Here is a 17121-nt window from a genome sequence, read left to right as displayed (position 1 = left end):
CTGCCCCTATTCCCTTCTCTATTCCCTGTTCTATTCCCTGCCCCATTCCCTGTCCTATTTGCCCCTATTTCCTGCCCTATTCGCTTCCCCCATTCCCTTCTCCTATTTCCTGCCCCATTTCCCCCCATTCCCAATCCCCATTCCCTGCCCCATTCCCTGTCCTATTTGCCCCCATTCCCTGGAGTTGGGGGGCGGATGGGGAAGGGTCCCCCCCATTCTGGGGAGGCTCTGGGAGCCCAAATCCCTTTGGCATCGAGCACCGAGCATCCCATTCCAGCCCAGCTGCGCCAGCTGCGGCTCCATCCCCACAGGAACCGCAGCGAGATCCGTCCCCACCCCGGGCTGGGATTATCGGGGGGTTCCGCGCCGGGGCAAACAAGAGACGCTCAGAAAATGGGGGAAAAACACGGGATAGGGTCAGATCTGTGTGAAAATGGCAGGGGTGGGAGCAGCTCCCGGAGCGCTGAGATCTCTGTCAGCCCCTGATGCTATCGCCCGTCAGCACCTCCCGCTGCATTTGCAATTTTATCCCTGGCGGAGAAGCTTCGCTCGTTACCGGCTCCTTATCGGCCACAAAGGGACCTCGAAAGGCTCCGGGGCACCTGAGAATTGTTACTTGGTCCAAAGGTCCACGTAAAAATTCTTTACCATTTTTACCAAATTCTTTACCATCTTTTACCAACTGTACCATTCCTTCTGCATTTATCACTAGCCCATAGAAACTGCTTGGGAAAGACTCTATGAAGCGAAAGAAGATGGACTGACCCCTCCCTAGGATATTCTGTGAAAATCTACCAAGCCTGAAATTACAGATTTGGGATAAATGCTAAAAAGAAACTGGTAACAGAGTTCAGGGAAGTTTCAGTTCACTATCAGGAGACATTTCTGTAGCAGTGGGTTACACAGATGTTTGTGAGATGATAGTTGATCCTGGAATGAGTCAGGATATGAATTAAGGTCTTGAGATCTCTTTCAGATATTTGGTTCCATATTTTCTCAGTCATCTTCCAATGCCTCCCTTCCTCAGATTTCATAACCTGGTGCTGCCAGAGCTCTGCCCTGCGCTGCTCATCCTCTCTGCTGCCCAGGGAAACTGAGGCACGAGGGGGGTGCTCATCCATGGCCATGTCACAGCTCGTCTCTCTCCAATGGTGGCTTTGGGACATTTCCCAGGGGTCAAAGCCACCCTTGCCATGGCCCTCGGCTGCCCCACACCGTGCCCTGCTCTCACTGTGGGGACTCCTTGGGGACAGCATCACCTGTGGCCCGAGGTGTTTCCCCTGCTGTTGGTCCTTTTGGGGGTTCTGTAGGGTCTCCAACAGCCAAACCTGAAGCTTTGGGTTCCCACAGTGCCCTCTCAGCGCTGTGCCACACACCGACCACCCTCTGCACACCCAAACCCCCAGGCACGAATATTCAGGGCTCTCTGGAGTCATTCCTGCAGCCTGATGGGATGGGAGACCTGCAGCTCCCCTTGGTGCCTCCTGCTGCTGAACCTGAGCTCAGCAGAGCGGGGTTGGTACCCCGGGCATGGCAGCAGCAGGAAAAGCTGCAATTTGCTCCTCCTTGGTTTTTGTATTTTTAGGGGGGTTTTGGTTGTTTTTTCTTTGTCAAGACATTGGGATTTTCCTCCCTCCTCTGCAAGCAAGGAGGATACAGCCAGTCCCAGCCTTCCCTGCTTTCCCCTCCTGCTCCACACACAGATTTTCCATTTCCTTCTCCCAGGCTGGGCAGAGCTGAGCCACCCTCAGTCTGCCAGGGCTGACGAGGTTTCCCAAATCCCAAAGTGAATCCAAGCAATACGAGCAACCCTGCCCATCTCAGCCCAGCATCCCTGCATCCCCCCCATGTGGGCAAGGCTTGACTTCAGCACCTGTGAAACGTCTTAAACCCAACTCCTCCAGCCACAAAACATCCGTGGAATGGCTTTAAAATAATTTCTGAACCTCTTCTCCTTGCACGGCAAAAACCACCAGTGTTTAGAGCATTGATGCAGATCCCTAATGGAATATATATATATATATATATATATATACATATATAAATTCCATTATATATATTCCAAGAATGACCCTAATAACTTAACAAAATTATATATAATTTTATATTTATAATTAATAAAAATTAAAATAAAATAATTATAAATATAATATTAAAATAATATAAATATATATTATATTTATAATACATAACATAAGCAATAACTTAGCAAATTTATATATACATATATGTATATGTATAAAAATAACTTAGCAAATATATATACACACATATATATTATATATGTGTATATTATATATGTATATGAAAAACTAAATTTTCTACGTTATTACGGTCATTCTTAAAATCCTACTCATGTCCATACAAACATCTCTCAATTTTAATATTGGGTCCTTATTTTTTAAATACCCCGGTCCCCCCTTCCAGCACCAGAGAATCCACGTTGCCTCTTTGTTTTGCTATGTTTTAACAACACCAAACGTTTTAAAAATCCATTTCTCCCATCCAAGCCAGACTTGCTTTACATCTTGCTGGATACAGAGATCTCCCTGTATCACTTGAGGTATTAACGAGATTTTTGAATTTCCATTAAATCAGCAAATTTTGCCGCTCAGCAGCCTCAGCGCTGCACGGAGCCAGGATTAAACACACTCCAAACGCTGCCAAAAGCTGCTGCTGGCCAGCACCTCCCTGCATGGCTTCTGGATGAGGATGGAGGGGAACATTTTGGACTCCACCTTCCCTTTTGGGCCAATTTCCAACAGCAGGGGCTGCCCCAACCTCTCTGTGCTGCCCTTGGGGCTGTGCAGGAGCAGGGCCAGGGCCAGGTGCCCATCCTGGCTGGGTCAGACCATGTCCCAGGCTGATGGCACCTGTCCTGGGTTCATGGGACTGTCCTGGGTTAATGGGACCTGTCCTGGGTTCATGGGACTGTCCTGGGTTAATAGGACTCATCCTGGGCTCCTTTAATCCTCAGCTTCATGCCAAACTCCAGGAATTTGCACATCTCAGCTCAAATCCAAAGAAGAAGCCGGGCCAGAGCCATGAAGGTGGATACGGGGTGAGGGCAGATCAAAGCTGCCCAGCTCCTCCATTCCTGCTCAGGGTCAGCCTCCCTCTGTTTGAACCTTTCCAAAAACCTCAGGGAACCTCAGAGACTCTTCCTGTCCTGGGGAAGGTGACTGCTCCAGTTCTGTCTGAGCCAGGGAAGCAGCAATTCCCGCAGGGAGCACGGCCTGTCCTGCTGGGATTCTTTCCCAGCACCCCAAATTGCACCCAAGGTCTGGGGCAGGAGGAGCATTTCCACATCCCCACCGAGCTGCCATGGGTCAGTTCCTTCAAACCAGGCTCTGATGGAGTTTATTTCATTTCAAATCTTATTTTTGTGTTTCCAGTCAGCCATCACCACCCTGCTCCCAACCCACAGCAGCCTCACACCAGGAGCTCTCTGTGCCAGGAGCTTCCTGCAGGGATTTTTGTTTCCTTTACACCCAGCTGATGCCCGGGGCAAGGCAGGACATTGCCAAGGCAGGAAAACACGAGCCTGGGCCCTGACTCTGCTCTTCTCCTGCCTTCACCATCCCTCCTCTTCCTCTGCTTTTTGGCACCAAGGGAGCTGGGCAGAAAACGCAGAGATGGGAGCACAGAGCTTCCTCCTCACCCCTCAGTGGGGCACAGCTGCCCCCAAAGAACCACAGGCTCCCCGGCCCTGCAGCTGCCTCTGAGCAGAATGAGAAAATATTGGATTTGTTTTGTGAAGGGAAAAAAAAAAAAAAAAAAAATCCAATATTCTGTCTGCGCTCCCAGACTCCGTGCCTGGTTATGGCAGGAAAATGCAGTAAATCTCCCCTTTCCCCACCAGCTGGGAGAGAAAAACCCATTTTCTTTTAATATTCTTATTTTTCTCCTGGTCTAAGCCCCATCATTTTGCAGTCAGCTCTGCAATCTCTTTGTTGACCAGGGCTCAAACCTGCTCTCCCGGCTCCCCCGACCCCGGCAAGTCGCCTCGCACACCCTTCCCAGCAGCTCCCAGGCAGCGGCAATGAGATTTTAATAGATGTATTTTCAAATTAGTTCTGGGCCTTTCAAGACTTATCAGTTAAATGAGGTTTTTCAAATTGATTCAAAGGTCACTCCGAGAGTTTTCTCTTCTCTGTTATCTCTCCCTTATGGTTTCAGTGGCGATTGACAGGACAAGGAAAAAAATTATCACCCCCGTGTTGTACACCCAGAAAAAGATAAACCCGACAAAAACCCACCCAAAACGCGAACCCAAATTAAAAGGAGGTGGTAAGAAAAGCCCCAGGCGTGGCCCCCGGGGCTGGGGCGATGCTCAGAGCCCGTGGGGGATTTGGGGAGCAGCGTTTGGGGGAGCAGAGCCCCGCGGGCACGAGTGGGTGGCAGAGGGGAGCGCGTTTCCTGGGGGTGTGGGGAAGGAACCCCATTTAATGTTTAACCTGCGCGAGGTTTATTGGCCCCTTCTGAGGCGCAGATTAGGAGCAAACAGAAAAACAGCCGCGGGCGGAGCGAGGCGGCCCCGCCGCGCTGATAAGGAGGAGGCGCGGAGGGTGCGGGGAGCTGCGGGACACGGGAAATGGGGGACACCAGGAACTGCGGGAGACGGGAAATGGGGGACACCGGGAGCTGAGGGACACGGGGTGCAGGAATGAGGGACACCGGGAACTGCGAGACACGGGAAATGGGGGACACCAGGAACTGAGGGACATGAGGTGCAGGAATGAGGGACAGCAGGAACTGCGGGGTTCGGGAATGAGGGACACCGGAAGCTGTGGGAAATGGGGCTCAGGCAATGAGGGACACCAGGAGCTGAGGGACACGGGAAATGGGGGACACCGGGAGCTGAGGGACACGGGAAATGGGGGACACCAGGAGCTGCGGGACACGGGAAATGGGGACACCGGAGATGCGGACACGGGAAATGGGGGACACCGGAATGCGGGACATGAGGTGCAGGAATGAGGGACAGCAGGAACTGCGGGGTTCGGGAATGAGGGACACCGGGAGCTGTGGGAAATGGGGTTCAGGCAATGAGGGACACCAGGAGCTGCGGGACACGGGAAATGGGGGACACCAGGAACTGAGGGACATGGGGTGCAGGAATGAGGGACGCCAGGAGCTGAGGGACACCGAGAGCTGTGGGAAATGGGGTTCAGGCAATGAGGGACACCAGAAGCTGCGGGACACCGGCAATGAGGGACGCCAGGAACAGCAGGGTTCGGGAATGAGGGACAACAGGACCTGAGGGACACAAGCAATGGAGACACAGGAACTGCGGGGTGCAGGAATGAGGGACACGAGGAGCTGCGGGACACGGGATTCAGGCAATGAGGGACACGAGGAACTGCGGGATTCAGGAATGAGGGACACCAGGAGCTGCTGGACACGGGCAATGAGGGACACCGGGAGCTGCGGGGTTCGGGCAGTGAGGGACACCAGGAACTGCGGGGTTCAGAAAATGAGGACCATCAGGAGCTGCGGGACACGGGGTTCGGGCAATGAGGGACACCAGGAGCTGCGAGACACGGGAAATGGGGGACACCAGGAACTGAGGGACACGGGGTGCAGGAATGAGGGACACCAGGAGCTGCGGGACACGGGCAGTGAGGGACGCCAGGAGCTGGGGGACACGGGGTTTGGGCAATGGGGGGCACCAGGAGCTGCGGGGTTCGGGCAGTGAGGGACACCAGGAACTGCGGGATTCGGGAATGGGGGACACCAGGAACTGCGGAGTTCGGGAATGAGGGACACCAGGAGCTGCGGGACATGGGAAAAGGGGAATGAGGGACACCAGGAGCTGAGGGACATGGGAAATGAGGGACACCAGGAGCATCGGGATTTGGGCAATGAGGGACACCTGGAGCTGCGGTTCGGAATGAGGGACACTAGGGCATCGGGATTTAGGCATGAGGGACACCGGGAACTCCGGGGTTCAGGCAATGAGGGACACCTGGAGCTGCGGGGTTCAGGAATAAAGGACACCAGAAGCTGAGGGACACGGGGTGCAGGAATGAGGGACAGCAGGAGCTGCAGGGTTCGGACAATGAGGACCATCAGGAGTGCGGTGTTCAGGAATGAGGGATGTCAGGAGCTGGGGGACACGGGGTTTGGGCAGTGAGGACCACCAGGAGCTGCAGGACACGGCGCAGGGCGAGCAGCGCAGCGCGCAGCGGCCGCACCCGCGCAGCCGGGGACGCCGGCGGCGGCTGCTCCGTGCGGGCGGCTCCAGATCGGCGGAGAAAGTCGCCTCTAATTCACGAAATCCCAAAACTTGCTTCAAAAGGGACCTTAAAGCTCATCTCGTTCCAACTATATTTACGAGCTAAAAAAAAAAAAATTAGCAAAATAAAATAGTAATTTAAGAAAAAAAAAATTAAGAAATTCAAGTTTAAAATATATATGTAATCCAAACCAAAACAAAAACCCCCACACTTTTAAAGGTTTGGTTTGGTGGTTTTTGTTTCCCAACTGGGACAAAGCTTTGCCTCCTTTCCCGAATATTTCTCCTATTTCCAGCCTGGGCAGCTCTCCCGGGCCGGGAGGAGCCGCTGCGAGCCGGGAGCCCCAAAATCTCGTTTTCGCCCATTTTGCGGCGACAAAACCCATTTGCTCCCGGTCCTCCAAAGCTCCCCGCGGCTGCGGCGCCTTTTCCCCGTCACCTGCGGCCACGCGCGGATCGAAAGCTTCGAAACCGTGCGCGATTTTCTGCCGCTCTCCCGGGCCAGGACCGGGCCAGGACCGGGGCCACCCCGTGCTCGGGGACCGCGGGCCGGAAGGAGCCGTCGTTGGGCCAAAGTCGTTTGAAAGATGCTGAAATTAAAACAAAAGTCGTGAAAAAAAAAATTAAAAAAATATATATTTCCCGAGGTTTTATTCAGCGCCATCTTGTCGCTTTTTCTAGCACGTCTGTGTATTAATTCGCGGTATTAATTAGTGATATTAATTATTGGTGTTGGCAAAGCTATCGGGCATTTGCCTCGGCCCAGCCCCGCGGTTGTGCTCGTAGTTCCGGGGTGGTTTTGGGGTTTGTGTTGAAAAACGGTGCTTTGTGCTGCGGTGGAGACGTGTTCGGGGAAGGGATTAATGGGAAATGGAGAATTAAAAAAGAAAGGAAAAGAAAGAAAGGGAAAGGAAGGGAAATAATGGAAAAGAAGGAAATAATGAAATAAGGAAAATGGAGAATGAAAAAGAAAGAAAGAATGAGAAAAGAAGGAGAAAAGAGAAGGAAAGGAAAGAAAGGAAAAAAGAAAAGAAAAGAAGAAGAAAGAGAGAAAGAAGGAAGAAAAGAAGAAAGAAAGGAAGAAAGAGAAGAAGAAGAAAGAAGAAAGAAAGAAAGAAGAAGAAAGAAGAAAGAAAGAAAGAAGAAAGAAAGAAAGAGAAGAAGAAAGAAAGAAAGAAAGAAAGAAAGAAAGAAAGAAAGAAAGAAAGAAAGAAAGAAAGAAAGAAAGAAAGAAAAAGAAAGAGAAAACGAACAAAACCAACTTAAACAAAAAAAATTTAAATGAAGAACGAAAAAACAGGAGTGGGTGGTTGAAGTGTTAATGGAAAATAAAACGAAAGGTTGGAGAAGGAAAAGCAGAAGCGAATGCAAAAGCAGCAGCAGCTTTCGGGCCCCTCGGGACCAGCCGCACCCCACGCGCGGGGTGAATTCCACGCACAGCCGGGGAAAACCCGACAGGAGAGATCCCCGAGCGCCCCAAAGGGACACCACGGCGTCGTCGCCCTCCCGAGAAATAACCACGAGCGAATTTCCTGGTGCTGAGTGTCGGAATAAATCGGGGAGGGGGTTCCCACTGGAGGGGGCAGCGATGGGGGCGCACCCAGAGCCACGCGAGACACACACAGGGTGGGGAGGACACGGGGGATTGGGGCGCAGGAACGCTCCCAGCTCCCCCATCGCCCCTCGGGGACGGAGCCGGGGCCTTTCCGCCCCCAGAGCACCGGGGTTTAGCGGGTGCGGGTCACACCCGTGCGGGGACCCCCAGAAGTGGCACCGTGGGAGCTCCGCGTCCCCCACGGGCCCCGGCGGAGTTGGTGGGGATTAATGCGGAGCGGGGGATGAATGGCCCGAGGGGACGCGCTGGGCACGGCCAGCTGCTGCCCAGATGTTTCTCCGTGGGACCCCTCCTCTTCTGCGGAGCCCCTTGGGGCGAGCGGGGCCGGAGGGAGCGGGGGGCGGCCGGAGCTGCGGCCCCCTCATCTCCCGGCTGAATAATTAATGGTTCATCTGCGGAGGGGCGGCGGGACGGGGGGAACTGGGCTGGAAAGAGGAGGAAAGCGGCGGGTGCCATTTCTAAGGGCCCGGCGTGGTCATCGATCCGCGGCTCAGTGACTCGGACTAATCCATCAGATGGACTCCTGCGGCCCCGGACCGGGACCGGGACCAGGGCTAGGATCAAAAATAGGAACAAAAAAAAAAAAAAAAAAAGAGAAGAGGAATAAGAATAGGACCGGGTCCAGGAACAGCAACAGGACCAGGAACAGGAACAGAACAAGGAATAGGAATTGGAATAGGAATAGAACCAGGGCAGAAGGAGGAATAGGAATTGGAATAGGAATAGAAACAGGAGCATAATGAGGAATAGGACCAGAAAGAGAAATAGGAATAGAACCAGGAATAGAATCAGAACCAGTGCCAGTCCGTGCCCCGGCCGTGCCACACGAGCACAAAAGTCGAACAATTTTTTTTTTTTGCCTTTTACCGGGGAAGGAAAAATTCCTCTCGCCGCCCAGGTTGCCGAAAGTGGCAACCATCGGGAGCCCTTCAGGCCCCCAGCCTGGAAAGGAACGGGAAAGGACGGGCGGGCTCGCCCCGAGGCCTCGGGCTGGGGATTCAGCGGCACCGATCGGGGGCTCGGCCCCCCAGAGCTGCCCCTTCCCCCGAAGCCGCCGCTCGGGGCTGGGGCGGAACCAGGGCCGGGCCCGGGCGGGCGAGAGGGTGGAAAGAGCGAAACGAAAGCGGGACCGAGCGGGGCCCGGGGCCGGAACAAAGCGGCAGAACCGGGGGGGCGGCTCGGCCGAGCCCCTCCAGGAGCGGACCCGGTCCCGCGTGGGGAGCTCGGAGCGGCACGGGCAGGTTCAGGACGGGAGGTTGTGCTGGTGCTTGGTGGGTTTTTTCCTGTTTTCACGGACAGCAAATGAACAAACCCCGTTCCCCGGAAATCTGGGGGGTTGATTGCTGTAAATAATGGGGACATGGCGGCTCTGGTGGCGGGGGAAACGGCGCTCGGGAAGAAAAAATAATTCTGGGGAGAATAAACCTCCCACGACGGTGCGGAGAGCAAAGAGGTGACAGCAGGGACAGGGATCCTACGAGCCGGTTGGGGACAGGGATCCTTGACCCGGGCCGGGGACAAGGAGCTCTCCAGGCGGGCCGAGAACAGGGTTCCCCCCGAGCTTCCCCCAGCTGCGGCCGCCTTTTCATCATCACCATCACGGATATTTTAAATTATTATTACTCCTATTATTTTTGAATTATTCATTATTATTTCCAATTCTGGCGAGGCAGAAGCCCGAACCCGCTGCTCAATTAGCCCCAACAACGGGGGCATTAAACGGCCGATCGCAGCAGTGTTTAAATCTTTATTTACCAGAACCTTGTAAAGCCAGGAACAATTTGCATTCTATTAACTGCTTTTCAATAGGGCATCGACTGGAACTAAAAGATGCCACTACCCTGCCCTAATTAAAGAGCAACTGAATTACACTAAATACATATGAACGCTGCTCTTCCCCATAAATAACGGCGGGTCCTCGTCGCTGCCTTTGCCCGTCCCCACGGGGAGCTCGGATTTCTTAAAAAATAAATTAAAAAATCACTGACGTGTGTTTTGTCCGCCACGGCTCGGCCCCGTGGAGTCAAGAGCTCCGGTTGTGTTTCCGGGGGTGGCGGCTCTGGGCCGGGGCTGGCGGGGAGCACCGGGCACAGCCCCCCTGTCCCCTCTGTCGCACCCTCCTGTCCCTTCCCCGCCACCCCCGGCTCAGATCGCGCGTTCCTCCAGCACAGCCTCGGCCCAGAGCCGGCCCGGGACCGCGGGAACGGCGCGGTGGGACCTCGATTAACCGGGGATTGAGACACGGGGCTCGGGGCTTCTGCCGGGGGCAGCCCCGGCCCGGAGATTCCCCCGAGCGCTGCCCCGGCACCGAGAAGCGGCGGCCGAAGCGGCGGCGGAGCAGTTCCAGGGCTGTGCCACGGCCACGGGGCCGGTTCCGCGGCACCGACAGGGAAATCCCCGCGGCAGGAGAACGGGCGGTGACCAAGGGGCAGCTCTCGGCTCCTTCCAGCCGCGATCCCGCATCTCTTGCGGGCAGCGGCAGGCCCGGGGAGGCGGGAGGTCGCTTTAGGTATAACTCACCTTAAACATTAATTTATTCCCTTTGGTCTTACGGTCACAAACCGAGTCGGTAACACCGCCCGGGCCCGGCCCCTGTTCGTGATGGCAACCCCGGAACCCCCGGGGGTTCCCACGCGTGTTCGCAGCACCCCTGACCCACCCGGCCGGAGGAGCCGAGCCGTGCCGAGCCGTGCCGTGTCCTACCTGCCAGTCTGAGCGCCGACATCCTCTGAAATTCCGGCTCCTGCAACCATTTCCACATCCTGCGGAAAGTCTCCCGGCCGGACTTGAGCTTACTCCAGGGCTTGGGGTTCCGCAGCAGGTCCGAGAGGGTCCCCTGGGAGCGGCACAAGATCCTCTGCGCGAAGATGGCCTGCGGGATGCTGTACCGCTTCAGCTCGGCCGTGATCCTCTGGGCCACCTCCTTGGTGTTGATCTCCTCCACCTGGCCGGAGCCGCCGGGCTGGGAGCCGGGGCCGGGCGCGGGGCGCTCCCGCTCTCCCAGCAGCGACGCTCCGGGCTGCCCGTGCGGGTGCCCGTGCGGGTGCATCCCGTTGAGCGGCGGCATCATGGCCGAGCTGGGCGCCGCCAGCCCCCGCGCCAGGTGCTCCTCGCCCCGGGACAGCATCGCGGCGTGCGAGTCGAAGCCGTTGGGCGAGAGCATCTTCTCGTTGGGCAAGTGGCCGGCGGGGCCGTAGGGAGCCAGCGGCTGCTGGGCGTTGTGGAGGCTGCCCAGCCCGTTGGGCAGCGGCGATAGGGGCTGCCCCATGGCCGGCATGTCCTTGGGGTAGTGGCTGTAGAGGTTGCCCATGGAGGCCAAGCTCCGCTCGTCGCGCATGAGGGTGAAGCTGCCGCTGACGTTGCCGGCCAGGCGCTGGTGCGGGTGATGGTGGTGGTGGTGGTGGTGCGGGTGGTGGAACTTCTCCGACACGGTGGAGATGGGCGGCAGGTGCTGCAGGGGAGTCAGCGTGGTGTAGGTGCTGCTCAGGCTCATGCCGGAGGGCGACTCGCAGGACATGCTCATGGCGGGGTGCAGCGGGGCTCCCAGGCTGTGCTCGCCGCGGTAGTCGCCCCCCTCCAGGATGGAGGCCATGCCCGAGACCATGGCGGGCCGGCCGTGCGGCACCAGGTTGCGGTGCGAGCTCTGCCGCCCGTGCGCGGGGCTCAGCAGCTCGGCGGGCTGCGAGTGCGGGACTCCGTGCAGGCTGCCCAGGTTCTCCATCGCCAGCTCCATGGTGGCCGCCGGGCTCTGCCGCTGCCTCGCCCGCTCGCTCGCTGCCTTCCTCCCCCACCCCCCCGCCGCCGCCGCCGCCTCCTCCTCCTCCTCCTCCTCCACCGCCGCCCCCCCTCCCCGCGCCGGCTGCCCGGATTAATTCAGACTCCGCGCCCGGGGATCGATGTCCGCGCCCCGCGGTCAGGCCGGCATGGTGCGCCCGCCGCCCGCCCTGCCGTGCGCGGGGCTGGGGGCGCGGGGCTGGGCGCGGGCGGTGCGCGGGGCGCGGGGCTCGGTGCGGGGCGGCTGCGGAGCCTCGGCCGCCGGCTCCCGGCAGCCTCGCTCTGGCCCGCGGCGTGACGTCAGCGCCGCCCCGCCCCGCCCCCCCGGCGCACCGAGCCGCCCCCCCGCCCCTCTCCCGGTGCCGCGGGGAGCGCCCGCACCCGGAGCCGCCGGGGTCACCTTCCCCCGCCCCGCCCCGGCCCGCGGTGACACCGCCAACCCGCGGTGACCCCGCCGCCACCGGCCCGACCCTCCCCGCACCGCCGCACCCCGTGCCCACCTGCGCCCTCGCACATCTGGCTGGCCCCAGGCCGCTCCCTGTGCACACATCTGGCTGTGCCAGCCACCCTTGGATGTGCCCGTCCCCAGTGTCCCCAACACCCCCTGTCCCCCCGCTGCCTGCCCCGTGCCCCTCCCAAGGGCTTGGCTGTCCCTTTCTACCCCAAATATCCTGTCCCGCACCCCTGGTGTTCCCCAAGCGTGTTCCCCCATCTCCACGCGTGTCCCCCCGTCCCCACGCGTGTCCCCCCGTCCCCACACATGTCCCCTGCCCCTCGGCGGGCGCTGCCTCGGTGGCCTTGGCACGGCGAGGGGAGGTGACAGGGACACGCTTGGAGAGACACACGGTGCTGCTGCAGGGCCCCGAGCAGCGGTGCTGGAGGAGGAAAAAAAAGAAGGAAGGAAAGGGAAAGGGAGAGAATGAATCGAAATGGAAAATGGAAAACGGGAAGGGAAAATGGAAAATGAAGTGGGAAAATGGAGAATGGAAAGAGAAAATTGAAAGAGAAAGGGAAATGGGAAGGTAAAGGAAAGGCGGTGAGGAAGACTGGATGAAGGGCTAACGTGAGCCGGTTTTAGGCCACCGCAGGGGCTGGTGCTCGCTGTGCTTCCAGAAGGGTTTTCAGCTGGCCCCAGCCCTGTTATCCCGAGCTGGGCTCCCGGGGCAATCCTGGCCTTTCCCGGCCGTGTCCGCTCCCCCAGGCCTGCACATGCCGCTTTCCCAAGCTTTATTGAACAGCCCGAAAAAATAAAAATAAAATCCATCGCTTCCTGCGGGTGGGGCCCTCCAGCCCCGCTCGGGCTGCTCCGCTCCCGGCCCTGCCGAGCTCCAGGCGCTTCCACAGCCCGGGGACGGCCGGGAGGAGCTGGGAGCGGAGGGACAGCAGGGCCCGGCCCCTCTGGGGGTGTTCGTGGTGACTCACCCCGCACTCCCCAGCTCAGGGAGTAACTCAGCCAAATCCCGTCCAAATTCAGTGCTTTCAACACAAACCATCTCAAGCCTCCTCACCCCATCTCAACCCATCCGTTCCATCCATCGCATCACATCCCATCCATCCCATAGTTTTCTATCCCATCTGGCACCTTCACCGGGAAGTCAATTAAGCGCCCAGTTCATTAAAATAAAGCCCCGCAAATTCCCGGGACGTGAGAGAGAGGGTAGGCGATGATCGGAGGGGAGGGGGATCCTCCCCTCTGCCCCTTTTCTGCCCCTCACACCGCGATGCAGCCCCCGAGCCGGGGTGTGGAAGGGCTCCGGGCCCCCCTTGGCCTCTCCCTCGGTTTGTGCATGCCTGGAGGACCAGGGGGCTGCGAGCAGGACCCCCGAGAGGGAACCAGCGGGGCGGGAGCGCTTTGGGGCAGGTAACGGGACCGGAGCCGGGCAGGGATGGGCAGGAGAGGGCTCGGAGCCGGGCAGGGATGGACAGGGCTGTCTGGAGTGCAGCAGATATTGGGGGAGAGGCGAAGTTGAGGTGCCAAGGGTGGGCAGAGAGCCCCAGAGACGGACAGGGGCGGGCAGGAGTTGGACGGGGGGCAGAGATGGGAAGGGAAGCCTGGACCCGGGTAGGAATGGGCAGGGGAAGGCTCGGAGCTGGGCAGGGATGGGTAGGGAAGGCTCGGAGCTGTGAGGGGATGGGCAATGGAAGGCTCGGAGCTGTGCAGGGATGCTCAGAGGGCCTGGAGCCGGGCAGTGCCGAGGTGTCGAGGTGAGCGGCGAGGAGGAGGAGGTGGGGAACGAACCAGGGATGAAGCATCCGCGTCTGGAAGGGTTTCATTGAGTGTAATAATGGCGATAGCGCATCGACCGCCCATCGATAGATCTATCCCTGCAGCTGCCGTCCCGCACCGCGGCCTCTGGCCGGGCTCCCCACGCCCCCTCCATCCCCGGCCCCGCCGGGCCCGCAGCACCGGGAGCCCCCCGGGACGGGCGCCGGACTCTGCCCTCCGCCGAGCCCCGCACCGAGCAAACGGCAAAAAAGAGAGAGACTTTTTAGTAATTAGTGCGACATAATTGAGTAATGCGGTAGCCCCGCGCCCCCCTCCCGCCCCCCCCCGGCCCTTCCCCGATCGATGCAATATCATTAGGGCGAGAGGCACCGAGACACGGGGGCCGGGCCGCGGGGAGGCGGCGGGAGCTGCCCGGGCTGCCGAGCGGGGTCCGGGCCGGGGCTCCGCGGGGTTCGCTGCCCGAGCAGCGGCTCCGAACCGGGGGAAGCCCCGGGAGCGCCGAGAGGCTCCGGCCGTGGGCCGGGACGCGGAGCGGGGGAGAGGCCCCTGCTCCATTCGCCAGCTGGATGCTATTGATCCCTTCCCTCGCCACCTTTTTCTTCCCGAGCTCCCTCTCCCTATTTAATTCCCTTCCCTCTGCTCCTCCGCAGCGCTCCGAGCGGGGCCGGGCACCGCGGGCACTGCGGGCACTGCGGGCACCGCGGGCACCGGGGGCGCGGAGCGGTGAGTGCGGGGAGGGGGCGCGGGGGTCGGGGCAGTCCCTACACCCTCCCAGCCCCGCCACATCCCCGCAGCGACCCCGCAGGGCCTTCCCCAGCCCCCCCAGCTTCCAGAGCCGCTCTCGGCGTCCCCGTCCCAGCCCCGCTGCCCTCGGGCCGTGCGGGCTCTTGGGGAGGTATCGAGCTTTGCTGCCGGTGCCCTGCCCGTCCCGTGCCCGCCGCTCCAGGGCTGGTTTGAGTTCAAATCTGGTTTGTTTTTCTTTTTTTTTTTTTTTTTCTCATTGCACTTAGGAGCAGCGCGAAGGCACAAACGCCCCAGCCAGGACCAGCCCCAGCGGAGGGGCCGCACCGCGGGCGGTGCTGCCGCCGAGCAGGCACCGGGCACCGGCCAAACCTCCGGTTTTACCGGGCAAGGGAAGAAACGGAGCCGGAAAGCGGCTCCACGCACCCCGCCGGGAGTCAAAAAGTTCCCTAAAGTTCTTTAAGGCTTCAAAATAACAGCACCATCGCCTGGCAGGTGAATTATTTAGTGCCTATAGATCCCTCGCAAACCCTTTCATTTCGGTTCCAAACCTTCCCCAGCCCAGCCTTTGCCTATGGATGTCTCGATTTTCCAACAATCAAGCGGGAGGCAAAGAGCGTGGCAATTCCTGCTAATCGATTTTCCATACAATGGGCCCCAGATGATGTTTTAAAATGTGAGAAACTAAAATGTGTTGGTTTAAATAAGACTTTTGCAATCAATAGCTTTTAAAAAAAGACTCTTTGATACCGGTTCTTGAAGGGGATTCAAACGCTTTCGCTTCCAAAACAAAACAAAGCAGGAAAAAAAGCAGCCACGCCGGAAAAGTTCCGCCTGGATTTGGGGTCATTACAGCGGGATATGGAGAAAACCCCTCGGGGGTGGCAGCGGGGGGACAGGGACCCCCAGACCCCGCTGTCCCCTCCGCGCCCCCTCCGCGGGCTCAGCTCCCGCCGGGCCGGCCCAGCCCCGCGATTTCTGCTCCTTTCCCTCCCCGTCCCGCCCGTTCGGGTGCGATTTTCCCTTCCCCACGCTGCCGGCGGCGCCCAGGCGCGTTGCACTGTGGTTTGCTGCGCCCCGGGAAGGAATCCAGCCGAGAAAAAACTCCGGCTCTTTCCCCACCGAGCTCTTCCTCTGCTTAAAACCCCGGCCCCCCTCGGCCGATCATCGAGATCTGCGCTCTCGCAGGCTTTTTTTTTTAATTTTATTTTTAATTTTTAGGACAGTTTTACCTGCAAGATCAGGCCCTTTCCCCACCCCTCCCGACTTCTTTTCCTTTCCCTTTCCCTTTGGCGGGATAGAATAGAATTTTTTTAATGCTCTACCCGCATGAAAATTTTCATTCTCTCTGAAGGTCCGGCCCGGGGGGTTTTTAGGGCCAGGAGCGGAGCGGGGTCCGACCGGAACCTGCCCCGTTCCCTGCCCGGCTCCGCCGCCCGCCTGGCCCCGGTGCCGGTGGGTCGGGCTGGGAGCGGGGAAAGCGGCAGCACCGGGGGGCAGCGAGGCGGGGGGATCGGGAGGGAGAGCTGGGGGGCGAACCGAGCCCTCCACGGCTTTTCCGGAGACTTTTCTCGTTTATCCAGAAACTTTGGGTGGCCTCGAAACTCAGCGGGAAGCAGCGGCGGGGCGGCGGCGGCGGCGAGGAGCGGGGACGGGGGGGTTCCCATCCGATTTCGCGCTGGGGGGGCAGTTTGAGGACGGGCCGTGTCGCTTTTCGATGTGAGCCCCGCAGGATTTCCCCGGACGGAGCGGCCCCGCGGAGCTGCCGCGCATCCCGGGCCGGGCCGGGCGCCCCCGGGGTTCCGCTCCCACCCGGGCCGGGGAGCGGGGTCCGGGTCCCCCCCGCTGCCCCCGCACCTCCAACACCCCCCGGAGTCTCCGGGAGCCTCTTTGAGCCGCGATTTGTTTTCAAAAGTTCCCCGCAGAGCACTGCGGAACTTTACGCCCTGGAGCGGCAAGGAGAGGGCTGGACTCCATCGGAGCTTTTTGGGGAAAAGCGAGGAAAAATCTCTGGGATTTCGCCCAGCTGCGAGATATATAAATTATACAATCGAATTTTTATTTTATTTTTTTTTCCCTAATTTTCCCCCTCCCTCCCGTTGTCGCTCTGCCTTTCCCCGCCTCAGGCCCGGCTGTCCCCGGGCCGGGTTGGGGTGCGGGTGTCCCCAAAGGGGGGACACGGAACGAGCTCGCCCGTGATCTACGGGACGGGACCGCGGGTGTCTCCCAGAGCTCCGGGATCTCCTTGCTCCCCCCGCTCTGCCTTCTGCCACTTTTTGCTCCTTCTGCATTTTGGAGCCCTTCAAACCCGAGTCTCTGCGCGCCCCAAAAGCTCCCGGGGGCTCGGGGAGTCGGAGGCAGAAACCGGGGCCGGTAAAACATTGAGGGAACGGGAGGAACCGGGAGTTTTCTGCCGTGCTGCATCCCCCGTGCATCTCCAGCACGCGAGCCTGATGCAGTCATTTTATTCACAATATAGACCATCTATATCCTATACAAAATATACATAGAAAGCGAGAGGCTTTA

General features: G+C 58.9%; 1 protein-coding gene across 1 annotated transcript in view; it reads right to left on the bottom strand.

Moving 5' to 3' along the window:
- ONECUT3 (one cut homeobox 3) overlaps positions 1–11614 on the bottom strand; it is a 35183-nt gene extending 23569 nt beyond the window's left edge. Inside the window, exon 1 of the mRNA XM_064734329.1 lies at positions 10557–11614. Coding sequence (XP_064590399.1) covers positions 10557–11586 — 1030 coding nt within the window. The 5' untranslated portion in view covers positions 11587–11614. The remainder of the gene's footprint in view (positions 1–10556) is intronic.
- Positions 11615–17121: the final 5507 nt, after the last annotated feature.

Source organism: Zonotrichia leucophrys, chromosome 28, assembly GCF_028769735.1.
Source record: "Zonotrichia leucophrys gambelii isolate GWCS_2022_RI chromosome 28, RI_Zleu_2.0, whole genome shotgun sequence".
Taxonomy (NCBI): Eukaryota; Metazoa; Chordata; class Aves; order Passeriformes; family Passerellidae; genus Zonotrichia; species Zonotrichia leucophrys.
Note: the sequence above shows the minus strand (reverse complement) of the source record. Positions and strands in the feature narration are given on the sequence as shown.